The 27,875-nt window shown below is 40.1% G+C and overlaps 1 protein-coding gene across 6 annotated transcripts in view; it reads right to left on the bottom strand.

Moving 5' to 3' along the window:
- Positions 1-2,240: 2,240 nt before the first annotated feature.
- The window catches only part of LOC127448744 (microtubule-associated serine/threonine-protein kinase 2-like), a 218,729-nt gene continuing 193,094 nt past the window's right edge, over positions 2,241-27,875 (bottom strand). For all 6 annotated transcript variants that reach the window (XM_051711552.1, XM_051711554.1, XM_051711551.1 and 3 more), the window contains 21 exons: positions 24,391-24,466; positions 21,384-21,593; positions 18,684-18,785; positions 17,318-17,450; positions 17,128-17,195; positions 16,933-17,042; positions 16,379-16,587; positions 16,122-16,260; positions 15,747-15,879; positions 15,450-15,615; positions 15,203-15,304; positions 14,867-14,989; positions 14,615-14,724; positions 12,577-12,731; positions 11,857-12,149; positions 11,145-11,357; positions 8,532-8,758; positions 8,320-8,442; positions 8,084-8,220; positions 7,780-7,964; positions 2,241-7,601 (listed from right to left, as the gene is read on the bottom strand). In XM_051711552.1, the coding sequence (XP_051567512.1) occupies positions 5,644-7,601; positions 7,780-7,964; positions 8,084-8,220; positions 8,320-8,442; positions 8,532-8,758; positions 11,145-11,357; positions 11,857-12,149; positions 12,577-12,731; positions 14,615-14,724; positions 14,867-14,989; positions 15,203-15,304; positions 15,450-15,615; positions 15,747-15,879; positions 16,122-16,260; positions 16,379-16,587; positions 16,933-17,042; positions 17,128-17,195; positions 17,318-17,450; positions 18,684-18,785; positions 21,384-21,593; positions 24,391-24,466 (4,972 nt within the window). In that variant the 3' untranslated portion in view covers positions 2,241-5,643. The remainder of the gene's footprint in view (positions 7,602-7,779; positions 7,965-8,083; positions 8,221-8,319; positions 8,443-8,531; positions 8,759-11,144; positions 11,358-11,856; positions 12,150-12,576; positions 12,732-14,614; positions 14,725-14,866; positions 14,990-15,202; positions 15,305-15,449; positions 15,616-15,746; positions 15,880-16,121; positions 16,261-16,378; positions 16,588-16,932; positions 17,043-17,127; positions 17,196-17,317; positions 17,451-18,683; positions 18,786-21,383; positions 21,594-24,390; positions 24,467-27,875) is intronic.

The raw sequence follows: 27,875 nt of genomic DNA on the forward strand, positions 1-27,875 counted from the left end.
TCTTTGAGAAAACATGAAAGTGAAAAAAGTGAGAGGACTGGTGAAAATAAATTCTGAAATGGGGGGAACTTATTGCCCCCCTGGGGCCCTGCACCCCTTCACTGTTCTTCTGAAATCCATTTGGCCTGGTTCCCCCCATTAGGCTAGCTGTCAGGCAGTGGAAAGCTGGGATGGGCGTCCGTGTAGAGAGAAGCAGGAATGGAATGAATTTACCCGGTCATGTAGAGCGGGTATCAGAGACAGACTCAGCCGGCAATCCATCAGTGGCACCGGCTGCCTGTCAGACAGGGGAAGAGAGGGGAGGGAACAAGCGGAAGAGACATATTCGGTCATGAGAGCATCTTCATCCTCCAATGGCTTGTGTGCCGTTTGGAGATGGTAAGCAAGAGCACGTTTAAGCATGGACTTTTCATCATATATACTCACTTAATGGGCAAGGGGGATTAATCCACAACTTTATCCTGGCTTGAAGCTGGTAATTGATGCCAGGACAGAGTCCAATTATCCCCCATGTTGGGCTTTTTTAGCAGAGAGGCTAACCTCTGACCTTGTTGTCTTTGCTCCGGGGCATCCAGCTCTTGAACATATTCTCAGTCCATCTGGGAGGCCTGGGAGAGAGATTACACACACACATCTAATGGGCTTTATTATTGCTGGCTTGTCAATGACTAATGTTAGTATGCAATGTCTATTAACATGGTGTATACATCTTGCATGGATCGTCTTCTACATCTGTTAAGACGATGGAATGCCCATGACAGGTGGGTGAGCTAATACCTAAATATCTGTCCATTAGAGACCTATTTAACAGGGTGAAAGGAAGGGTATATGGATTTGAGGGAAATTCTTCCACTTTAAAAAATATATAAATTATGCAATTTTTTATTAAACTTTTATTTGCACCTTTTGCAACAGAATCAAATGCAATTGCATCATGGAAAATGTTGCTGACGTTATGGCAGGAACGTTTTGTAAAAGAATGTCCAGACACAATGTGGTTTGTAAAGATTTAGACAAACTGCTCATCAAATCCCAGTAATATATAATAATGAAAAATACAATAAAAATAAGGGCTGTCAACCATTTAAAATTACATGACATGCAGATAATTTTATCAGATTAATCACATTTAATCTTAAATATCAATTTTTGCAGAGAAAGGACCTAAATAACAAGAATCCTATATACATTATAAACAATTAAATAAAAAATATCAATATATATATATATATATATATATATATATATATATATATATATATAATAATTCAGATAATTAAAAAGCATTGCATTATTGTGGTAGTCCATATCATCGAATATAAGCCTGGAATTTGGCCCACATGCGTCAGATGGACGCTTTTCGAGCGTCTCACTTTGGTTGCATCTTGTTATAAACAGTGTTTTTATGTTGTGTCAAGTTAACACTAGTTTTTTAATGGTTTATGGCCTGTACAGTTGGAACTGTGCTTACTGCCCCCTACTGACTGGGACTCATAAAAACATGAATGTGGTACCTCAAACTTTGTTCTGATGGTAGGATTATTTCTCATTGCTGACAAACTGATTAAATGTGTACCTTGATTGCACTGTAAGTCGCTTTGGACAAAAGTTTCTGCCAAATGCATAAATGTAAATGATGTTACATTCCGGGGGCATGATAAATTGCATTAATTTTTTTACAAGTTATTTTTTGAGTTTAATAAATCACACTGAATAATAAAGAAAATAAAAAAGGTAAATCAAACATAAATTAAACAGCCCTAGTAAAAATATTTAAAAAAGTACTTTTTCTTCTTCGGTTCTACAATTTTACGTCAGCTCTAGCCACATATTATGCTGGTTTACTACTGAAATTTGGTGTCGCAGCACTGCTAATATTGTTGGCTACTTAAAAATGTATCTTTATAATTTAATCTCTTTTCTTAATTTGTAAGTTGCTTTGTATAAAAATGTCATTTAAATTGATAAATATGTTTGCATGCACACTATGCTGATAACTACCAAAAATCAGCTTATTTAAATGCAAGAAGTGAAAATGGAAAAACAAAAAACAGATGGATTTGGAAAATACTCAAAAAGATGGAGAACCACTTATCTAAAATATCAAAATAACAAAAAAGTCAGTCAGCTCTGCTCAATGCAACACTTTTATTGTTGATATGAAATATACTTCACACATCTAGTCGTACGAGTCATGTAACTTGCACACAATGAATAAAGTAATAAAAACAACATGCAGATTTACTTAAAAAAAAAAATCTTTATTATTCATAAGGAAGGATTGACAACAAACATGCGTCTTACCACAATATAAAATTTTAAGATATTGCACTGATTCAATTCTAGCAGTTTCCATTTCTACTCACGTGTCCCTGTACAACCACACCACATCTCCTTAAGCATTAGAAGACAACATGATGGACACATGGACAGTGTCCTACATCCATAACAACATAGTATCACCACTGACTCCCTCACAACTTTACGTGAGTGTTAGCTCATAGAATACACATACTATCTAGTCACTGTCCAATTCCAGCTATGCGTCATATCTAAGGCAGTTACCATTGCACCAATTAACTTCTGTTCTTTTTAAAGTAAACACTCAGAATACTTAATATTTACATAAAAGTGAGCCATCTGAGCTACCATTTGGATCCGACAAGCACACACATGTGGGGAGGGCAGTGGTTGAACTTAGTGGCTGATCAGTGTACATGTATATTAATAGTGGGTAGATGTAAGTAGTGTTTGTATGTGTGTGCTCCAAAGGTTTTCTTAAAGAGCTGAGCTGTGCCAGAGGTGAGAGGTGGTGGGTGAATTTGCTTTAGAAGGTGTGTGAGATTACATTTCACTAATGCATGTATGGTGCCATGTGGCTGCGGTACATTGATGGATGACCACCTCAGGTGCTCTGACACCTGACTTCACCTCAACAAATAGCCCAAGCATCATTATCATCCATATTATGTATGTGAGAAGGCAGTTAGCGCTCACTTTCATAGCCCACGGCAGCTAGTGACTTTGGTAAAAAGGGAGCAGATATGGATTTAATGCATTAACATACTTCAAAATTACAAATGTTTTTTTTTTTTTTTTTTTTTTGTAAAGCACAGTGGATAGAATGCAGTTTATAATCAGACTTCATTGGGAAGAAAAAAAAAGAAAAAAAAAATACTAACACTAGGCTTGTCATTGTGTAAATTAAACTGCAGACAAAGTATGTGACAGTGCTGAAGGAATAATTCACTCAAAAATAAAAATTCTGTCATTATTTACCTTAGTTACCATTCATTTTTGGAAACAAAGATGCTATCAAAGTAAAGGGTGACTGAGGCTAACATTCTGCCTAACATCCCCTTTAGTGTTCCATGGAAGAAAGAAATTCCAACGAGTCTGGAACAACATGAAGGTGAGTAAATGATGACAGAATTTATATTTTTGGGAGAATTGTGCCTTTAAAACTGTAAAATCTGTAATGCAGCACGGCCAAATAAGTAATCACTAGTGGTCTGCCATTATCTAAACTACATTATATGCCTGGGCACATTTAAACAAAATACAAAAGTGTGCCATTTACAAATCATCTCTCAAGTTATAACACACGTAAACATATAAGGGCAGGTCCTATAAGCCCTACAAATGCAGTTAATATTGAGCTTTTCAAGTTCTCTGTAGCTCTGAGTGGGATTTAGTTGTACAGTAGGTCATCTCTTGAGGACATCATGATTTGGTCTTCTTTATAAGGATTCCAACTGTGAGCATTTATGCCTTGGCCACTGGGGTGTAAGATCAATAGATTTTCTCTAGACGCAACAGTGCAAACACTATTTTAAACCTGATTGCCCATAAATGCATTTCAAACTTCAACCAAATGCCCTTCTCCTTACAAGTGCATTGTCTCACTGCTCATGGTGCCCAGGTTAATTATATTCATTAGGAATTAAGCTTCAGGCCGCAGTGCTATCAACAGCTACATTCCTTTGGGTTTCAATAAAGAAGCGTAAGTGTTCAAGACATCCATTTACATTTCATATGGACAAAACATGAGTAAGGTTATATCACAACTGTACACATGTACATCATCATGTGACTCCAGTCACTATCAGTCATATAGACTAACATCACTAGAAATTTTCCATATAGCCAGGATCATAAGTAGGAAATAGCCCTACTTGTTCTGTGCAACAAGATCTCTTTTCTAACGGGGGCATGTAGTAAAATATACATTGAGCACAAACTGATGGTAAACTTAGTGGAAACACAATACAGACCATTGTGTAATTTCATTAGAAATGCGAAATACAGTGAAAATACGAATAAGCTTGACAGGTTCCACAAGAGCAGGTTACGCTTAACTCACTCTAAATTCATTATGGTGTTAACATATCATTATGTCAAACATACTGGTCAAACCCCTCAAGACCCCAACCAAGCCTGGGATCTAATTGGATTCTGTATTTATTGGTTTTCATATCAATAACACACAAAATAAAAAGGGTTTGTGCAAATACACCTTTGCCTGGTAAAGGTCTGTATCAGACATAGCTGATATGGCAAAGATAGGACACTAATCAAAAACACACCCATTGTGTAGGCCATAAAACTAACAAAGAACAGACTTTTTTAAATATCCATTATATACTGTAAGATCCCACACAAACAAGCACTCAGACATGATTTTCTGTACACAGGCACACAAACACACACTCCAGGTACAAGTCTGCATTTAAAAACAGAGGTAAACAAATAAACAGATACAACAGCAAATTGGTCCAGATATTAAAATGAGTGAAAATAAAATATGCAAAGTAAAAACAATGGTCCGCTTGACATTTCGAAAACTGCTGACCCCCCTGAAAACACAAGGACAAAACCAAACATTTGATCTAGAAATAATGTGCAAATTACTTGCTTTTAGGGTCTATTTCAAGCAACTTATGGCCATCATTCTACCACTTTATACATCCAATTTTCCATTTCCATATACAACATTACTGATGAATGTACCTTGAGAGGGATTTTTATAGACATTTAGCTATTACAACTAAAAACTGACACAAGTGCAAGTGAGAGGGGTGGAAATTTTAGTTTGTTATTTCTTTATATCCTATGGGTGCAATGATATTAACTTTTTGTGTTTGTAAAAATTGCTCATCATATGCTATTCTTATTGCTGCAATATGTCTTCTTCCAAAGATGAATAGCACAGAGACAGACAAGTGAAATTTTGAGGTGTTGCTTTAAAGCACAACTATACCTACTACAGAGATGATCTTTGAAGTAATACAGAGATAATATGAAAAGGTAATATACTGTATGCGGTCATGGTCTCTTAGGGCACAGAACCATGTATTTCTACAGATTTTCTAGCGGCAGAGAAAAATGCTTAAAAGGAGTAACAAGAAAAGTAAAACAATTACACAGCCTGAATTATTTTGTAAATGGCAGAGCATAAAATATACTGAAATGAAGCTGTTGGATTAATCTATAAACACCTCGTATCTCTTACCCCCTTATCTTTCCACAATATTTTCACTGGGATACTGACATGAAACTGCCTTGTGTTACAATGTGTACTTGTCCGCTAATAGGCAAGCTAAATTAGTTAAAGCTGGAGAAAACAGATTTTCTGCAATGCTGCTACGTTGGCTTGTTTGATTTGTCTTGTGACAAAGTGGAACTGGGCTTTGACTGGGCCTGTGATTGAGCTTCGGACCTAGACCTGGGTGTGGTGCCGCTTCGCAGAGTTGCCTGTTGCTCTTCCCCAGCTTGGGAGTCTGGAGCAGGTCTTTTGGAAGTCCCAGGAGCCTCTACAGACCTTTGAGAAGTTGAGGCTGGCTCTGGTTTGGATGGTGTTTGTTTAGAGGGAGATTTAGTCAATCGTGGAGACTGAGAGCCAGAACCAGCAGATTGATTTGAACAGTCAGGAGAATCAGGATATTCAAGACGACGCTCTTTTATCTTTGGGTGGGTGGCATCTGACTGGGGACGTTGGTCCTTTGTCTGCTCCGAAACCTCTTTAATTCCTGGGATGTTGAGTTTAACAGGGACCAGCACACTCTTTGCAACAGTGGCTAGTTGAGATACAACTTTGTCCATTCTGCTCTCAGAAGCAGTGGATGCAGAGGCTGTAGCAGCGGCAGTGGCGGCCGCAGCAGCAGCTGCAGCCTGCCTGCGGTTGTCAGCTTCCTTCATTTCCTTGGTGATGCCTCCAGTTGGTGTGGTAGCAACAGGGGTATCCCTAGCTACCACTGAAGCAGAGCTACTGGTTTTGGACCTGGACTCAGAAGTTTTGGGGGTCCTCTGATGCAGAGGAGGTGTGGCAGGTTTGACGAATGGGTCTTTGTTAACAGAGGTAAAGGCGCTGCCAGGGGTTGAGAAGGCAGTGGACAGAGGGCTAGGCTGAGGTGGAGAAGGTCTAACACTGGATTGAGAGTCCTGTGGCCTTGGCTCTCCCTTTTTTGAGTCTTCAGCTAGTGTTGAACTGGAGTCCTGGGTCGCAGTAGATGTTACATGTTTTGTGGGATTCTGTTCTGGGGCCTTGGCTGCAGCTTGCATTGGTGCTGAGGTTGAAGTTTGAGTCTGAGATTGAGCGGTAATTTGGCTTTGTACCTGCAGTCCTCGGCTGGGCTGAGGTGAGCTTGAGGATGCAACTGTGGAGAGTATCAGGCCCAGTGTTGGTGGAGCTGCTGGTCCCATCCTGATGGTATGAGGGGAGGCTATAACAGTACTGGGCCGCAGGACATGGCTAGGAGGAACGTAGCTTGTCCTGCGTCCATCCTGGCTGTCTTCTGAGCCTTCGTCTGTCTCATCCTCTGAGGAATCCACCTCATGGATAGCATCCTGCTTCTGAAGAGACTCACGACGTTCAGCGCGATCCTGGCGTATGGCAGACAGCTTGTCCTTCAGTTTACTCTTCCCAGGAACAAGTCCCAGACTTCCAGTTCCAGACTCAGGACCATCTTGCCGGCCCACTTTACGAATTGAAATCTTCTGCAAGCTGCCCTTTTCTGCAGGAGACACTCGCCCTCCCAGTAAAGTTTCACTGGCAGACTCCTGCAGGCTCTGTAGGCTAGGGTCTCGCTGTAGCATCTCCTTTTTAAACTCTGAATGTGAGGTATCAAGACTGTGTTTGCGGCTGGCACAAACTGGCAGCTTTTTATCAGCAGTAGAGGAGGGAGAGGGAGAAGAAGATGATGAAGAAAGAGAGGAAGCAAGTTTCTCAGCCGACTGGACGCGTTTGAGCAGAGGCGAGCGAGGAGGGTCTGCACTCTTCGGCCGGGATATCTGTCGAACTAGCGGAGGTGAAGAATGGAGTTTTACAGGGAAGGACTGGCCTACTGAAGAAGTGATGAGGGCGTGGCTTGGCAGAGGTGAAGGAGAGCGCTGGGGGGAAGTACTCTGAGGGGTAGGGGATGGTGTGCGAGCCAGTGGGGATAAAGGGATGTTGCCTGCGGACTTGCGGCGGGGGGAGCGGTACTGGCGCTGCAGTTTGGGGGCCAGACCATGCAAGGAGCTGGGTCTGATCTGACCAGAACTGGCAGGAGAGTTTGGCACACTAGAGCTGGGAGAGCTACTCTGGGATGAGTTCCCGCCAACTGTATTAGAGGAAGAGAATGTAATAGCATAGAGATTAAGGTCACACAAGAAATATGAATATTGATTAAATTAAACAGCAAAACTATTTATCTTGATTTATTATGATTTCCCCTTTTTTCATGATACCAATGTCACCACAGGTAATCAAACATTGTGAGAGGAAGCTGATGGCTGCACCTGAGTGGGCAGAGTCAGGTGTGGAACGACAGCCCTGTGTCGGTGAACGAGGTGACATGTGCGTGGGAGACCCCGGGACACTCTCGCCAGATGAAACTGAGCGGTTCAGAGAAGACAGACTGCGACTTGTGTGGAGAAGGGTCGCCTGCTTGGTGATCTTACGGAACAGCGAGTTTCTCTTCTTACTGCAGTGAACAAGCAGATACAGGTTGTTACTGGGAGAGAACATGTTAGTCTCAGGAATTGAACTTAGGATAAATTGTGTGGGACATTAACATTTAGATAACAAAATGTTTGACTTTACCTGTCTTGTCCTTCTCTGGTTTTGTTTTTTTTATTGCGCCGGGCCATTTTGGACTTGTAGCTGGTTTTGCGTGCAGGGCCAACCTTAATGGATGTATTCTCAAAGGGTGTAGCAGAGATGGAAACCTTACTGCCACTCTGCATAAAAAAACAAAAACAAAAAAACAGAACATAATCTTCAGAATATCCACAAGATAAAAAACAATGAGGCACATCAGATCTTGGCTGTGAACAAACCTTCAGGATGAGTTCTACAACTTCTGTGTGCACAAGTCCATGAACAGGCTCTCCGTTAACATGTGTGATAAGATCTCCCTCTCTCAGTCCAGCCTCATGGGCAGGTCCCCCATCCTCCACGTGCTGAAAAGCCACACGTTAGTCCACTCATAACCACATGCTGTTTTAAATCTAACGGCATCACTGAAGTATAGTGGGCTGACACTACTCACCCAGACCATGTGGTGCATGGTATAAATGTCCGTGTCGCCCATGTAAACCCTGATGGCGCGCAGGGTAAAGCCGTATTTCTTGCCGGCTCGGTGGATGATGATGGCGGGTTTAACATTGCAGACAGCTGGGGACAGGTCTCGGCTTGGTGAGGAGTCACGTGATGAGGGGTTGGAGGACTGAGAGTGAGGGGACATGGGGCTGGCCAGAGGAGAGGCACCATGGTGATCTGAAAGAAAAGACAAAAGAAATTACTCTTCAGTTAACCTGTTAGATGCCCTGTGATAATTCACCACACATTACGTCTGAAAGATAGGGACATCCAATCTAATGTGGTGACTGTTATTTTGCCAAGTAGGGCATGTTCTTGGAGAAACAAACAACCCCGATTCCGAAAATGTTGGGACAGAACTGCAAATGCTAATAAAAACAAAAAGGAGTGATTTGTAAATTCTATTCACTCTGTGCTATATAGAAAGCACTACAGCAACACATTATTTGATGTTTTACCTTGTGAATGTAATTGGCTTTAATGTATTGGATTTCAAATCAGATGATTTCAACACACTCTAAAAAAGTGTGTTGGGACAGTCGAGTGTTTACCACTGTGTAACAACACCATTTCTTTTAATAACATGCATTAAGTGTTTGGGCACTGAAGACACAGATTTGATTAGCAAGCAGAATATTCCCCCATTCATCCATTATGCAGGTCTTCATCTGCACAATTATACAGGGCCTTCGTTGCCATATTTTGCACTTCATAACGTGCCACACATTCTCAACTGGAGACAGGTCAGGACTGCAGGCAGGCCAATCTAGCACTTGCACTCTTTGCTTATGCAGCCATGCACTTGTAATCCGGGAAGTATGTGGTTTGGCGTTGTCCTGCTGGAAAACCACTTCTGAATGTTCCTGATCTCCGATTCATTTGGCGAAAGTTAATGCTTTACTATGCAAAGCAAAAGCCATTGATCACCACTGTCCAGAAGTGCCACAGACTTCTATGGGCTCAGTCTCATCTGAGATAAAAAGTAGAACAGTTGAATAGTGTTTTGTTGTCCGACGAGACCACATGTCTGGAAAAAACAGCCGTTGTGTTCTTCGAGCCAAAGAGGAAAATAACCATCCAAGCTATTTTTAGCGTCAGAACCAAAATCCAGTGTCTGTCATAGTATAGGGTGTGTGCCAGTGCCCATGACATGGGTAACTTGGACATCTGTGAGGGACGTCCCATTTCCAGGGACGTCCCTGCATTTTCCAGCAGGACAATGTCAAACCACATACTGCCCTGACTGCATGTGCATGGCTGTGTATAGTGCGTAAGCAGAGAATGCAGGTGCTAGACTGGACTTCCTGCAATTGAGAATATCTGGCACATTATGAAGCGCAAAATACAGCAACAAAGACTCTGTATAATTGCACAGCTGAAGACCAGCATAACAGATAAATGGGGAAAAATTCCTCCAATATATAGCAGAGGGTGAATAGAATTTACAAATCATTTATTTTTGTTTTTCTGAGCATTTTCCATTCTGTCCCAACTTTTTCAGAATTGGGGTTGTTTTCTGCATTGTTTTTCAATCCAAGCAAAATATGAGGTATCTCTCTTATTAAATTAAAGCATTTGTTTTGATTATAAAGCAAATGCCTCCATCGTGTATTTGTTTTGGATTGAGCCTTCCCATGGACACTGGAAACCTTTTGGGCAACTACTGTATATAGCCTACTAGATATAAATGTGCTGTTGACAAAGGTGTTCTTGAATAATTCCTGAGGTACTCAAGTGATCACTTCTCTATCCATGTTTGTGGAAAGACAGATGCCAGGGCTTATAGCAGAGGGTCAGTTTCACACCACGGAGAACGCAGCATTTTATTAACAAGCTCTTCCTCATTTTTTCTCAGAATGTAAAGTGATTAGAACCTGAGGTCCCGGATCAATCTCTCTTTCTCTGTCTCTCTCTCTCTCCCCAGAAAGAGTGCTCTCATCCAAAAATGTGTGTAAACAGCAACTTTTAATGCAAAAAATTATCAACTTGTTTCGGAGTCGTCCCACATTCTGTGTTCCTCTTTCTCCATGTCTGTTCGTCTCTATAACTATCAGTCTTACGTGCAGCCAGGTGGAGTGTCGGAAACACAAATATTTACATACCGTGATATAGATGGTATTTCATTCATATTTATAAAGCACTTTTCAACTACACTTGTAGACAAAGTGCTGAACAATCAGCATAAAATAACATAACACAATAAAACATAAAACAAAATACACTTAAAACACCACTTAAAAACACAACAGACCAGACCAACAAGCAATTTTTTTAATGAGCTTTAAAAATAGTGATAGCGGCAGCGGCTCTAATTTCATGTGGCACGCTGCACAGCCTCGGACCCGGGACAGAAAAGGCACGATCCCCTTTGAGTTTTAAGTTCGACCACGGAATAGTAAGAAGTAACTTGTTTGCCGATCTTAACAATCAAGAAGACTTATGAAAAGTGATGAGGTATAGAAAAATCTCTAATCTCTTTATACCCTCGCCAAAATATATATAGCCACACAGCCACACATGATTTTATTTGGTAAAATCATGGTAACCAGTCATGAACACTTACCGGTAGGGATCATGAGTGAGAGCGTGGTGGCGGAGGCTGATTTGATGACCTTGTTGAGTGGGCGTGATGTGTGTTTTTCTGTGTCTCCTGACAGCAGTCTGTGGCGAGCTCTGCGGGCCGCCAGGTCACTGATGGCTTTAGGAGTGGAGTTTTCAGAACATTCAACACTGCAGCGAGGAGAGCCCCGATCCAACATATCACCGAAGCTTCCCGCTGAACACAAATATGCAAATAAACAGAGGTGATACATGAGAAACGATTCAAATGCTCCTACACTTTGACCAATTAATTTCCATAGCTTTTCCATGACCATTCCAGTTATTTGTAATTAGTCAATGTAAATAAAAAAAATAAAAATTCAGACTCAATTTGCTAATGAATCTGATTTATAAATTTGTTAAACAATTTATTTTACAATTTCCATGACTATCAAGATTTTACTCTTTACATAACTTTTTTCAAGGCCTGGAAAACACAATTGTAAAAATACCTGATATGTCCAATCGGGACATATTTTCCATGACCATGGTAACCCCGGATTCATTATGATGTAATTTCAAGTCATGAACAACAGTATTTTACATGCATGAAGATGCTCTTTACTGCAAGTCTATGCAAGTCTTAATCAGCATATCAGCTTGAACAATCCTGGCTAAAGCTAGAAGGAATACTCATCTGCAGAGTAATTCTAGTAAGTACTGAATTTACTGACGTGTGAGTGTGGATTGGCTGATCAGGCTGGATGTGGAACCTGGTGTGGTGGCCGATTCATCCAGCCGCAGCTCTCTCTCTACAGGGAGCTCTGGTATGGCGTGGGGCAGATCTTCCCCGCGAGGGCCCCTCACAGGGGTCTTCCTGCCCCCCACTCCCCCATCCTCTTCACTAGAGATGGCGAATCGAGGCATTTCGAAGATGGCTGAGCAACAGCGGCGACGCACTGTTAGAGGCGGACTGGAGTCGCTCTCTGTGTGAGAAGACTCAGAAACAGAGAGACGCTTCCGTAGGCTATAAGAGATCAGACATTTTCATTCCAATATTACAAATACAGGATCATATTTTTCAGAAATATATTTAACAATGTTTCCCAATTGAAAAGTAAAAAGCTTCTGTGCCCAAAATTTGGTTTTGATCATATTTCTTTATAGCACTTAAATATTTATCAAATGTATTATAAAGCGTTTATTTAAGGCATTCTTTTTAACGAATGCTTATCTATTGCACTTCCACCTCTTTTGTGCACTTGTACAAATTTTGGTTGAACATGTTTTAAATAATTTCCTAGTAAAATCTACTTTATCAAGGATCATGAATTTAAAGCCTCATTTCATTAAATTATCAATGTAATTTTTTGACTTGGTATGCATATTCCTTTTTGGTTTTATTTAGCGGTTTAATTCACTAGTTTTAGAATAATTTCAGGTGTTATACTTACATTTCAGGCGAGCCCACCAGCCAGCTTCGGTCTCGTGACTTTAGGCCACTGAGACTGTCAATTCGCTCCCCTCCCTCTTCACTAAGACTACGCTTAGTGGGAGGAGGGGTGCGCTTCTCTTCATGTAAGGACAGACGCTCCATACTACTATACACCTGAGAGAGGGACATCGACAGAGAGAAGCAGAGACAAAAAGATAAAAGGGAGATTGAGACAGATAGAGTTAAAAGAGTACAAGGGGAAAAAAGGGAGAAATTAAAGCAATATTGATAACAATCGGCATCATTTTTTTGTTTTTGTTTACAGGAGCACATTCATCACAATTAATAAAACAGATAGTTATGACCAGGGCTTGACATTAATTTTTTGGCTCACCGGCAACTGTGGCTAGTGGTGTTCCAAAGTCATTAGCCACTCATCATTTTCACTAGTCAAAATCCACTGCTCCATAAAGTGATAAAGGTAACTGGAGACTTTAACTGCATGCATATGTTTGGACATTTCATTTGAACAAGAATGATATGAGTTTAGCAGGACACAGGCCTAATATTTTAAGTAATATCTTAGAATATCTGAAGGCAAACATGACCAGTTATAACAGGAGAAAAACTTTGTCAATTTCTCAATGAATGTAAGTACAGACTTTATACCCCCTCGTTCAAAATTGTACAGGTCTTTTCCTTATGGAAGTTCATCTTTGTTCTTTGTTCTGTAGAATTTGTAATATTAAGACCATGAACACATGTAAGACCACTGATGGCTCCTCATTACCGTGGTTAGGTCAATGTAGATAGTCTATCAAAAAATTAATAAATAAACTCTAGGATTTGTTATGCAAAAATTGATAGCCTAAACACATTTCAAGACTTTTAACTACAGCTTTCAAAGCTGTAACCTAATAAAAATGAAGTGTAATAGATTCGCCATAATAGATTTAATATGAATCTGTAAAAAAAAATTGTCATAATACCAGTTACGGATCCTACAGTAAAAAACTTGATACATATTAGTAAGGGTGATAATGTGTAGTTTTAAAGGTCTTGTAATTTATGTTGGTACATGCAACAGTGTTACTTCCCCTTTTCCTCATTAGTGCCGTTTAATGTCGAGGTTTTCTAGCCATTTAATATATTTGACTTCCTTCAAAGTGCTGTAATGTAAAACAATCTATTTTAAAATTTCTAATGGGTTGCAAAATTTAGGATTGCGCAGAGCCAACCTCATGTGAAAACCAGGCTTTACTCGTGCAGCGCAAAGGTTTGAGCCTATTTAGTGTTTATAAAGCACCGAATGCAAGATGCATTTTATTTAATAACATTCACAGCACTTTCAATGCAGGAAAAAACCCTGAAAATGTCACTCGCCAAAGTGGCTAGTAAGAGTGACAGAGTTACCTGGCACTGCCGATTTCTACCCTTATTTGGCGGGTAGGCGAGTGTTCATGTCAAGCCCTGGTAACAACTAAAAATTTTGATTAGATGAGCCTCATTCAAAGCCGCAGTATAGCCGATCTACACACACCTGTGACTGCACATCAACTGAATTCTATATTAATGCATTAAGTTGCTACAAAGTTACTTGGTTACCATAAACAGTATTAAAAGTGTTAAAATTGTATGAATTTCATTGCAATAGATAACAAAATATCAAACCAATTGGTATCTAAAGACATGATGCTATTGTTTTTCTTAGAAGTAACTTCACTTTTCTTAGCCATTTTTTAAAATAACTTTTAATCAACTTGTCTCAAGGTGATTATTTTTGTGGATGTATGAAGTCAGTTACCCGTAGGTTAACACAGGTGTAGTTTATTACATTAACTAATGGAATGTCTAATCCAATGACATATGCACATTTAATTTAATTGCAGCTTCATTGTCCAAGAATATTTTGGAGCAACTGTATTTCTCTTGGCATAAGTATAGTTTATTCTGATTATTATTAATAAATGTAACCATTTATTGAACATTGATGTCTTTATCATATTGCTGTTGCCGCCATTAAGGGCGTTTGGATATTTGTACGCGTTTCTTCATACCTTGCTAAATCGTGGTGAGCAGGAGGAGAACTGACGGATCTCCAAATGGTCATCATCGTTTGTGTCATCCTCTTCCTCCGAGTCCACATGATGATACCGATCTGAGCGTGCTAGGGTCAAAGAGAAAGAAATCTTAGATTGTTTTAGAGAACGTAGCCCCATGTGGCATGTGTCTGTGTAGCAGGTACAGGAGAGAGCGGGTGTGTCTTATGAATTTTACTCTACTACAGTCCCTGCTGTTTGAAGACGTACTGTCAAAGTAGCTAGTGTCATCCTCTGACTCCAACTGAGGGATGAACTCCGCCTTCTGCCTTAGAAGTCCATTCCAGTCCAGATCAGTGAAGAACCGGTGCTGTTTCACCTCAAATGCACTCCCTGTAAGATGGAAAGAGAGATGATTTCTTCAAATATTTCTCACAGAGCTGTGGAAAAGCACTAAAAAACAGACAGAGTCCTTTCAAGATTTTTTGTTCAGGTTGATTCATACAGTATTAATCTCAGCAGGTCAGTCAAGTCATTCCTCTAAGACTTAACCCAGGAACAGATCAAGGGGAGTGAGTGTCTGTGTGAGTGTGCGTGCTAGCGGACCTGTCCCCAGACGTTCCAGAGGGTTTTGCCGCAGTAGCTTGGAGATGAGATCTTGAGCATCAGAAGGTAAAGCGTCATCACCCTCTGGCCAGATTATCTCATCTAGGATCCAAACAAACCATATTTCTGAGGGGACTTTCTATAACACCTATTAGTTATTTGATATAAAATGTAATGCAACAGTAATGACATTTCCTGTTACATGTAATACAGCCCTTTTGTATTTTCGTTTTCATATGACACTAACCACTGATGACTTGTCCAAAGAGTTCCTCAGGTGTGTCCCCAAAGAAGGGAGCACAGCCCACCAGAAACTCATACAAGATGACTCCCATGGCCCACCAATCCACCGGCTTACCATAGCCCTGCCTCAGAATGACCTCTGGAGCAATGTATTCAGGAGTACCACACACCTGATGGAAAAGGATTGAGAGCCCAATAAAGAAAAGCTAAGTTTCAAGAAGTCCAGAGTTTCATTTGATAAAATACGCCAGGCGACAATGTAACAATACAGTCTATAAATAGTCCCAGAAGACACCTTTACCTGTTTGTCCAGAAATTCTCGGGCGTCTTTTTCAATGTGACCTTCATATAGATTAGTTGTTAAGCTCATTAAACCAATCTTGGACAAGCCAAAGTCTGTCAGTTTGATGTGTCCCATTGATGTGATCAGGAGACTGTTGAAAACAGATAATTTCTTATAGTCTGACATTAATGAATATGAAAAGACCTTCTATCCCAGAGTCTAGGGTCTACCAATCATTTCCAGTCTAAGCATATCTTTTAATATTCTTTAAAATTAAGATGAAATATTGGGCTAACAACAGTGACTATACTTTCTACACTAAGGAAACAAGGGCAAATATTCCTACACGAATATGGTACACATCTTTAGATGCATCTTGTGTTATGCGCTTACTTGTCAGGTTTGAGGTCTCTGTGCACAATGCCGTAGTTGTGAAGGTATTCCAGTGCTAGAACTGTCTCAGCAAAGTACATGCGTGCCATGTCCACAGGCAGAGCTCCAATGTGTTTCAGCAGAGTGGCACAGTCACCACCTTCAGACAAGCACACAAACAGCTTCAACTACAGCTAAGACTTGAGCACCACTCTGTGATTAAATGTGTATCCCTTGAGCATTCACAATCTCTATGCAGATGTTTGAATATCTCTTACCCTCCACATACTCCATAACCATGCACAGATGTCTCCTTGTCTCGAAGGAACAGAACATGCTGACAACGAAAGGGTTCTCTGCAAATGTCAGGATGTCTCTTTCCACAAAGGCCTGCTGGATCTGGTTCCTCAGGATCAGGTTCTGCTTGTTGATCTTCTTCATGGCAAAGCGCTGACGGGTCTCCTTGTGCCTCACCAGAAACACAGCCCTAAGTGGACAGACATGTGGAACAGTTTAGCTTCTTAACTGTCCTTTTTCCTATGACAATTTGTCATAGATTGTGCAATGGTAGCCAGCTGGTACGTGCTGTGCAGTGTGTGTAAACCTCACTCCCTTGGCCTCAAGAGGCACAATAGCGACTGACGCTAGAGTCTGTAGCTTTTAACCTCCTCGTTAGCGCGCCCGCCTCCCATGCCGGAGACGCCGGTTCGGATCCCATTCAGAGCGGATCGAGCATAACCGGTGATAACAGCAAGCAGATGATGGCATTCTAAAGGTGTACCATCTGAGCATTTGTAATCATTATCGAAACTGTGAGATACTGTTTTCTTACCCATAAGCTCCATTACTGATGAGTTTAATGGTCTCGAAGTCCTCCTCACGAGGGGTTTTAGTTTTGGGCTGAGGCTGGGGCTGGGGCGGCTGTACGGTGGCTCCTCGACTCTGCACACAAATACAGCCACATGATCTTTGGTGAATTTTGTTATATGAGTCAGTGGAGACTTCTCTGAAGAATTCTATTACTCACTTCTGTGGACTCTTCGGTTTCTGGTGTTTCACGGTTACAACTATCATAGCTGCTCAGCTGGGCCATTTCTAGAGCAACACAGAGAGAAACAGGAAAAGGAAATGGACCGGTGTTAACACAATAACACAAATGTTATTCTACAATCTGATCTAAAAATCTAATACCAATGACTTTAGTCAGTGTTTCTTACCCTCAAGGGGGTCCCTGGTGAGGCCCAGCTGGCTGATGATGTATCGTGGGATGTCGGACTTGATGCCCTGACCCTCTTTAGCATGACCCTCAGCAGCCTCTAACAGGTGGTAGAACTCCTCTGGATCAAACTCCTACAATACACACAGGAAGAATTAAACCCATGGATGAATAAACTATATGACATCAATTAAAGGCAGTAACTAACCACTTGTTGAATTAATTTATTTGGGAGGTAACAACCATCCTGCTTGTATGCCATGGTACTGTATGATTACCATCATCATAGATCATGGTAATAACAGTTTCCAAGGTACTCCAAAGAATGTCACGGTATTACCATGGTACATATCCACAAAAAATAAAAACAAAATAGTATTTGCATGGTACCATGTCCAAAAACCATAGTAATACCAGATTACTTTTTGGTAGTTGTTTTGTTAGTCCTCTTATAAAATAAAAGTTTTTATTTCAACATTGAACATGAATGATCAATTTATTACTGTCACAACACTTGCAGATTTTGTTCTAGATCCAGTCAAAAATAACCATCATCATTACATCATCACTTTTCTCCTCTATCAACTTTTGTTTTATTTTGATAAATCATTTTTGTTGTGGGGTGCATTGTATTTCCAACCTCTCCTATAGCTAACAATTTAGGGCATTTTACAAATGAAACAATGACTTTTGTATTGAACAAACAACTGATTTAAAATTAAATAACTTCATGGAAAACAAAACAAGCTAGCAAATCAAAGAGCCAAAACCAATGTCTTTAATTCACAGTTTGGGATATATCTCTTGAGCTTATTCAGGCAGGTTTGTCTCCTGGTGTCACAATGAGGTATTTGGCATATTGTGCTTCACATGAAGCAGAACAGGTTAACAGCTAATTTCCTCTCTCAGCTGCTAGTCCTCCATCAGCACTGGGCTGCACTGTATGTTGTCATACTGCTGACTGCACCAGATTACTCAAAATACACATGTGGCCACGACTATGAGCTCTGCTGCTCACTGTGGAAATCACAGGAGCTTTTGTGTTTGCATGTGTGCATATCCGTCAACTGTAAAGCAAACTTAATCTATGTGCCACAAGAACATTTGTAGATTTGTTGTTTTAAAAATAATAATAAAAAAATCACCCACAAAGTGAAAAACACTATGAATACAACCCATCACTGTGGATTTTGCAGCTTTACATGGTACCTTTGATTCAACACATTTTCCCCTGACAAATTTAGCATTTTAATTGAATGGTACTGAGAATGTACTTCATTAAATATGGAAAAGCAGTTTGTTCTGAAGTCTTGCTAAAATAATGTCAGGGATAGAAGATTAGAGGCCTTTAAAATATCAATGCTTACCAGACACTCTAGCAGACGGGCAGGCCGGGCGATGACAATCATCAGCTTCTTCACTAACTGGGTGACAAAAGTCACCTCCACACTCTCTGAGCGTTCATGAGCCTTGTAACAAACAGAGAAGACAAATTATAAATTCAGAATAGCATACTAATATACTAATTTAGTACTATGCAGTATAGAGCATGCATGCATCTAATACCCAAATGACCAATTACATTTATCAAAATAATTAGTATACAATCAGAGCACACTGAATGGGAAATTACTGTATGCCACAATGCAACGCATTTGACCTGACCTTCCATTTCCACTGTAACAAATTAACTGGAAGTGATATTAACAATGACTTCTAAAATCTCTTTCTTGACTCAATATTTGATTGGACTGCCAAAAGTTGAGAATTTTGTTTAAAAATTCAATGAATGCAAAATAACTCTGATTCTGAAATAATAATTGGGTGGAATTTGCTGAACTGCAACATTGTGAGAACATGTAACAACATAATGAGATCATGTGACAATGTAGTGAGATCAAGTGACAATGTAGCATTTCACAAATTATTCTTATAAACTTATATTTTTATAGTATATTTTCTATATAATATATTTATTTATATATATTTACATATATAGTATGCCTATTATGCAGCACGTTTAGTATGCAACACGCTATATTCCTTTCCAAACTTAGCCAAATAAATTTTTATTAAGATCAAAAGCTGTCAGTGTCGGAGTCAATAATCTTTTGCTAATCTTTTTACTAAAAGAATAGATTTGGATGAATGAAGTGTCCAGAGAGTACATAAAGGAGAAAGGAGAGAGTTCATCAATGGGATAGAGTTGATGGTTAAACAGCATGCTGACAGTAATAGAGCCATCTCTGACACCTCAGGGAACGTCTAATCAGCCTCTGAATAATTTATACAGGTAATGAAACCACCAGTGAACCGCACACATGCAGTAATAAAGGATCTCTGAGTAAATATACTACAGACAGACAGAAGTTAAAAGAGTGAGATGTAGGTCTTGATTTTGCATACACTGCCAATAAGGAAATCAGACTAGATGCTTCCAGCATGCATGAGGTCAAAAGAAGATTGCCACGTTTCCACAGGCATCATGGTGACAGGTCACTTAAATGAACCGGACTTGAGATTGGCTCCTGTGGTTTTAAATGATGCAACCATGGGAGACTGAATGACATAGACTGGTCATTTAAAAAAGGTTCAATCAGTCTGGGCTCAAGACAAATGCCCAGTTAAGCTTATAAATCCATTAACTTGGACAAAGCAAGGAAGGCATTTCAAACAGTCCAGGTCAACAAAACATTACAACAAAGAGAAAAATGTGACCTGAAAAAAACAGAAACAAAAACAGACTTGCCAATGCAAAAACAAAAAATTGATGAAACTGCAAGCTAAAACATAATACATTATGGGCTAAATTTTGTGTTCTAAAATTTTTGTATGAAATAAATAAAAAATAAAAACTTTACTCAAAATCTGAATTTGATGGAAAGAGAACTCTGCCAGGTATAGAAAATCAGGAATATAAAGCCAAGTTTTGAGTGCAAGTACTACTGTGTCAACAAGACACCAAAATAAAACAGTACCGATCAGACTCTGACCTTGACGCCATGGAACCCTGCAAAGTGAAAACAATGAGAAACTCAACTGTTAGGTCCTCATGGTTCTGGAGCGTGTTCTGCTCCCAGCGCTCTAAAATGTGCTGAAGAACCTCCTCTTCCTCCAGTCGCCTCTGCCACGAAACGTGGGACATCCTCTCACCGAGCGAGGAAGCGTTAAATGGAGAGGTCTGGAATGTGTGCTTTCCTGAGTGCACCTGCTGAAGATGCAATATATACCGCGAACCCCGTCTGGCCCACCTGTCACCATCGGCGTCCAAATGAAACCAGCCAATTAGCACGGCCTGGATGATGTCATCCCTACTCGCCTGAATGCCAAGTACATGCACACGTGTGGCTGGTGCGGTGATAGCGTAGCAATTGCATGAGATCACGGCATGCACACGCACAATTTCGATTCTGGCAGACAACAGGAACAGGATGGTTATGGACAACCAACTAAAAAAGAGGAAAACCTGACCTGATCCCTCCTTCCACCCTCCCTTTCCCTCTCTCTCTGTCTCTCACTCACTGCACCCTCCTCTTGGGTGGGGGACACTCATCCGTCACTAGTGGTGGTTACTGGGGTGTGAAATTAAAATCAGGAAGGTGCTACCCCTTTCCGAACAATGCACAACAAACACACACACAAACATTCCTACACACACGATCGGGAGGACTGGAATGGGACCTCTGGGTGTCATAACGCTGGCTAATGCCCCTGTGGCACAGTAACTAAGCTAAACAAGATATCAGACCCTTACCCTAACCCTAACCCATATGAGATACCATAGACCTTTATTGTTTTATATAAAGAAAATTACTATAGACAAACCCTAACCATAAAAGACAACCTTTTGCATTTTTAGGATTTAAAAAAGTTTAGTTGTTTTGAATAGTTTTTTATTATTTATGAATCAATATATATCCATTTTGATTATATAAATAATTTTGACCTTTAAGGATATCCCCAGATGTCCCTAAAGAGAGGCTTTGACAGATTTCCCAATTTTTGTCCTTTAAGAATAGCTAAATAAACCTACCAATACACACAAACAACTGTCTTTGTTTACTCACATCCTGGTGCAATTTCTCAAGGTTCTCCTGTAGTTCGTAGAAGTAGCGGGAGGTGATTAGACCCTCGCGGGATTTGTCCAGGCAGTCACGGGACAGTTCGATGACCTGATGGTGGATGAAGCTCAGGACGCCGTCAGCTAGCGGCATGACTTTGTCAGGGGTTGAAGAGGATATGAATTCAGCCAGCCGTTCCTCCATCTGAGCAGTAGCCTGTGGGACAGAAGAGAAGGTGACAGGCTTTAACATGCTTTCCAGTGTATTGGAATAAGTTTGCAAATAAGGGTTGAATTCTAAAAGGCCAATGTAAAAAAAAAAAAGAGAGAAGCATCCAGATGCCAAAGTCTTTACAACTCTTTGGATATTACTAAAGCAATAAGCCACAAAAGCCATGCATTAGAGTGATTTTACAATGGATAAGGGTTGTTAATACAGAATGTGCTGTCACAGAGATGTGTTTATGATCATTTAACAATGGCTTCGAAAGCAGCTCGTCCAATCACAATTTAGAGTTGGAACTATTCATTTTATATACAGTTGAAGTCAGAGGTTTACATACACCTTAGCCAAATACATTTAAACTCAGTTTTTCCACAATTCCTGAAATTTTTTTTCTCCCCAATTTGGAATGCCCAATTTCCAATGAGCTCTAAGTCCTCGTGGTGGCGTAGTGGCTCGCATCAATCTGGGTGACGGAGAATGAATCTCAGTTGCCTTAGCGTCTAAGACCGTCAATTCGCGCGTCTCATCACGTGGCCCACCGAGAGCGAGAACCACACATTATAGCGACCACGAGGAGGTTAACTCATGTGACTCTACCCTCTCTAGCAACCAGACCAATTTTGTTGCTTAGGAGACCTGGCTGGATTCACTCAGCACGCCCTGGAGTCGAACTCGCGACTCCAGTGTTGGTACTTAGCGTCAATACTAGCTGAGCTACCCAGGCCCCTACAATTCCTGACATTTAATCATAGAAAACATTCCTTGTCTTAGGTCAGTTAGGATCACTACTTTATTTTAAGAATGTGAAATGTCAAAATAATAGTAGAGAGAAATATTTATTTCAGCTTTTATTTCTTTCATCACATTCCCAGTGGGTCAGAAGTTTACATACACTTTGTTAGTATTTGGTAGCATTGCCTTTAAATTGTTTAACTTGGGTCAAACGTTTTAGGTAGCCTTCCACAAGCTTCTCACAATAAGTTGCTGGAATTTTGGCCCATTCCTCCAGACTGAACTGGTGACAGAACTGGTGTAACTGGGTCAGGTTTGTAGGCCTCCTTGCTCGCACACGCTTTTTCAGTTCTGCCCACACATTTTCTATCAGACTGAAGTCAGGGCTTAGTGATGGCCACTCCAATACCTTGACTTTGTTGTCCGTAAGCCATTTTGCCACAACTTTGGAGGTATGCTTGGGGTGATTGTCCATTTGGAAGACCCATTTGTGACCAAGCTTTAACTTCCTGGCTGATGTCTCGAGATGTTGCTTCAATATACCCACATAATTTTCCTTCCTCATAATGCCATCTATTTTGTGAAGTGTGCCAGTCCCTCCTGCAGCAAAGCACCCCCACAACATGATACTGCCACCCCCATGCTTCAGGGTTGGGATGGTGTTCTTCAGCTTGCAAGCCTCACCCTTTTTCCTCCAAACATAATGATGGTCATTATGGCCAAACAGTCCAATTTTTTTTCAACAGACCAGAGGACATTTCTCAAAAAAGTAAGATCTTTGTCCCCATGTGCACTTGCAAGCTGTAGTCTGGCTTTTTTATGCTGGTTTTGAAGCAGTGGCTTCTTCCTTGCTGAGCAGCCTTGTAGGTTATGTTGATATAGGATTTGTTTTATTGTGGATATAGATACTTGTCTACCTGTTTCCTCCAGCATCTTCACAAGGTCCTTTGCTGTTGTTCTGGGATTGATTTGCACTTTTCGCACCGAACTACGTTCATATCTAGGAGACAGAATGCGTCTCCTTCCTGAGTGGTATGATGGCTGCGTGGTCCCATGGTGTTTATACTTGCGTACTATTGTTTGTACAGATGGACGTGGTACCTTCAGGCATTTGGAAATTGCTCCCAAGGATGAACCAGACTTGTGGAGGTCCACAATTTTTTTTCTGAGGTCTTTGCTGATTTCTTTGATTTTCCCATGATGTCAAGCAAAGATTTTGAAGGTTGGCCTTAAAATACATCCACAGGTACACCTCCAACTGACTCCAATTAGCCTATCAGAAGCTAACTGCCTAAAGGCTTGACATCATTTTCTGGAATTTTCCAAGCTGCTTAAAGGCACAGTTAACTTAGTGTATGTAAATTTCTGACCCACTGGAATTGTGAAATAGTCAATTAAAAGTGAACAAATCTGTCTGTATACAATTGTTGGAAAAATGACTTGTGTCATGCACAAAGTAGATGTCCTAAACGACTTGCCAAAACTATAGTTTGCTAATATGAAATCTGTGGAGTGGTTAAAAAAATTAGTTTTAATGACTTCAACTTCAAAGTGTTTGTAAATTCTGACCACTATATAAAGACATTTCGACATGGCTGAGCAGGCCATAAATGACAGGAAGTTAGATGTAACTGTAGTGTATTTCGATAGCCATCAAGCAACAGGGAGTGAAAATTAGTTTGTGAGGAGGATTAAACTTTGTTTACTGTTCAGCCGGTTCCCGCCTCCTCCTTGCCCATCCTTATACTTTAACAGTTAAAGGACGGGCAAGGAAGAGGTGGGAACCGGCTGAACAGTAAACATAAAGTTTAATGGTAAAACTCAACTTAAAACAACATAAAACAAACATGAACACAGACACACACAACATGGCAGCATGCGTCTCTCTCTTTCTCTCGAACTGGCATCTCCGGCTCCCCTTTATCTCACTCTCCCGCTGGTCAGCTGATTCAGCTGCAGCCGTGGCCCGGCCACGCCCTCCTCCTCGTCACACTGTTTTATGGTCAATTAGTGTCCTTCAGTTGTGCAAGTTTACCAATGTTGTTTTACAGCTCACCTTTGGGAAACGCTCCTTGTAGACATGGTTCATCATAACGATCTCATGGTCAAAGGATATAGGTGAGCGTCCAGGGCTGAACAAGAGGAGAAAGAAACAAGGGTAAGTAGAGAAATAAATAAGCAAATGAGGTTGGAAACACTGCAGAGGATCTTACCTGAGATGTCTTTCTTTTTTACATTTAAGATGATCAAGCATGTAGAGCTTATCATTTCAACCATAATGTCCTTTTGCATTCAAGCAAATCAATTAAAGTAGCCTATAGCTGAATGGCATGACTGCAAAGCCTGTATTCTGACTCATCCAACCTCAACCAATGTGATAAAACTAGACTTGCTCCACAGGGACTATTGTAAGATATGGCATGTGATATGTGTTTGTGAGCTTTTCATATTGGGACACAGATTACAGATACAGCTGTGACCGCATGAGTCACTCCAGTTAGTAAAGGTAAGCTGGTCATGTGACCCTGAGGATGAGGTAATGCTATAAGTCATCAATCGAAGGCTCACGCTTCCTATTAGCCCATCTGATTGAATGAACGTGTACTCACCACAGCACCTCTGGTCAACCTCCAGGGTGCCGATTAGCAATGTGCCAATGCACACACAAGCACACACTAAATTGGCTCATCTACAGGTGCGTCAATAACAATAAGAGACAGGGGAGAAATATTCTAGTAAAATCTTCAAACTACTTGAGAGACATTTTAATCAAAAATTACTTTCAGACCAACTGGAGTGGTTTGAAAAGGTTAACTCTGACAGAGATTGATTCGCAGCCGAAGGAAGCTGCATTAACAGTCACATTGAGAATATTTCTCCTGCTGAGTGAGGGAGAGAGAAAAGAGGAGGGAAATTAAAGAAAGGAAATGCCTTGGAGCGATCCTCTGCTTTTATTAAATAAAGAATTTTGTGTGTGCAAAGGATTAATGTGAAAATTCAGCACCGCAATAACATTCTGCAACTGCCAAAATTATTATTATTTTTTTTTATTTATTTCTAGAAATTACCTTGAAAAAGAATCTTACAGTTTTAAGCCAAATGGATTTAACTGAAGGACATCTATTCCCATTTGCGTTTTGTTATGGGGGAGAGAGTATTTGAATTTGTTGGATAAGTATAAAAAGAAAAATAGAGGGATAAAGAGGGATTTTTGCAACATACAGCTGAATGCTTTTCAGTGTCATTAGTATGCAAAAAATGAATAGTGCTTTTTAAAGGGATAGTTCACCCAAAAATGAAAATTGTCTTATCATTTACTCACCCTCATGCCATCCCAGATGTGTATGACTATCTTTCTTCGGCAGAACACAGAGATTTTTAGAAGAATATTTCAGCTCTTTTGATCCATACAATGCAAGTGAATGGTGACCAAAACTTTGAAGGTCCAAAAATGACATAAAGGAGGAATAAAAGTAATCCAGTGGTTAAATCCATATCTTCTGAACAATATGATAGGTGAGGGTGAGAAACAGATCAATATCTAAGTCATTTTTTTTCAGCTTCAACCAGTAGGTGACTGAATGTGAAGTCACTCACACACCAGAATGTGAAAATGAAATTGTAGATTTTTAAAATAAATACTTAAATATTGATCTGTTTCTCACCCAAACCTATAATCTCACTTCAGAAGATAAGGATTTAACCACTGGAGTCTTATGGATTACTTTTATACTGCCTTTTGGACCTTCAAAGTTCTGGCCACCATTCAATTGCACTATATTTCAGAGCTGAAATATTCTTTTAAAAATCTTTGTCTGTGTTCTGCAGAAGAAAGAAAGTCATACACATCTGGGATGGCATGAGGGTGAGTAAATGATGTGGGAATTTTCATTGTTGGGTAAACTTTCCCTTTAATGGAAGCATCACCATTACTATTGCTTATAATAATATTAGCGCACAAATCGTCCTGCTAATATCTGTGCTATGGAAATGAATAATATTGGGGAAAAAAAGAGTTTAACTGCACAAATGTATTTACTAACGTTTCTGCAATCAGACTTTTTCAAGGTATGAAAAATCCATACCTTGAATAAGGCTGATTGCCAAAATGTTGGTAAATAAATTCGCCAATATTTTGAGGGTTTTTTTTCTATGAATATTTGCCATAACTTGCACCTCTAATTCTAAGGTGTGTGTTTTAATTGTCATTTCTAGTGGACATCAATGATACCTTAAATTGTGCAACTTGTTGAAGAGAGGTGCGCTTTTACTTTTAGTGATCAGACTTATCGCCTGGCAGATGACCTAGCAATCCCCTAGCAACCACCTTATACACCCTTGCAACCACTTGGCAACATGTTAAAAAACATTCCAAATACATTTGCAACTTCATAACAATGTCCTGCCAACCTCCCATGACATTTTTGTAAAAGCAAGCACCAATCACATTTTCTTCAGAAAATGTAAAAATCTACTTTTGCATTTATTTCTCTAACAGCTGAACTGATCTGAAAAGAACTTGAGCTGTTAAAGTGAAAACTATCACATAGAACAAAGGAAAACAAAAGGAGGGATAGCAAGAGAGAGAGAGAGGAGGGGATGAGAGTGTGTAAATGTGTCACAGTTGAGCACAGAATGACCTCTAAATCCCTCCGAGGAGCAGGAGAGCAGGGAAATCAGCTAGTTAATTGGTCGTGACAGAGTTATCTGCACTAACACAAACACACATACACACATTCTTGAATAAGATCATGGGAGCAGCCAAACACAGACAAAGCTATATAACACACACACACACACACAAACTAATTTGGACACAATTCCTAAATATTCTGGTTAATTTGAACTAACTTAATGAACTAAAGGAATCCAGAATGTAAGACTTATATTGTGACATTGAGCTCTTCATTAGAATAATATTCTTACTTGAAACCTCCAGCTACTGCTACCAAATGACACTTGGATGATGGATGATGACCATTGTGTGTTGAGCTCATTACTCATAAAGAATGTGTGTGTGTGTGTGTGTGTGTGTGTGTGTGTGTGTGTGTGTGTGTGTGTGTGTGTGTGTGAGTGTGTTTTAGTGAGCTAAAAGACTGAAAGAGAGAGAATGATGGAGAACTGCCTGCATTCGCTGCATGAAGCATAATTTCTGTCAATTCTCTCTGCATGTCTGCTATCCAAGACCATACAATTAGCATAATACTGCTCAATTTTCTTGTCTCTAATTAACCAGTTTGGGCTTTGACTGCAATTCCAGCCTTTTCATCCCTTTTTCGCTTCTTTCACCAGGAAAAATTGATAATCCTGGGAAGTAGTAATCTGTAAGATGTGGCAACAGCAAAGCTAACTTCCTCATCCAATATTTATGGATCTAATTCGGGAGAGTTGAAGCCCCTGCTCTGTGTGTCTAGATACTGAAGGAGGGAAGGAAAGTGTTTCCTGAATAAGTTATCTTGACAGAGAGACAGTGGGGTAAGAGAGAGAGAGATAGAGAAGAGAGATAAGAGAGAGAGAGAGAGAGAGAGAGAGAGAGAGAGA

The sequence above is a fragment of the Myxocyprinus asiaticus genome, chromosome 12 (genome assembly GCF_019703515.2).
Source record: "Myxocyprinus asiaticus isolate MX2 ecotype Aquarium Trade chromosome 12, UBuf_Myxa_2, whole genome shotgun sequence".
Lineage (NCBI taxonomy): Eukaryota > Metazoa > Chordata > Actinopteri > Cypriniformes > Catostomidae > Myxocyprinus > Myxocyprinus asiaticus.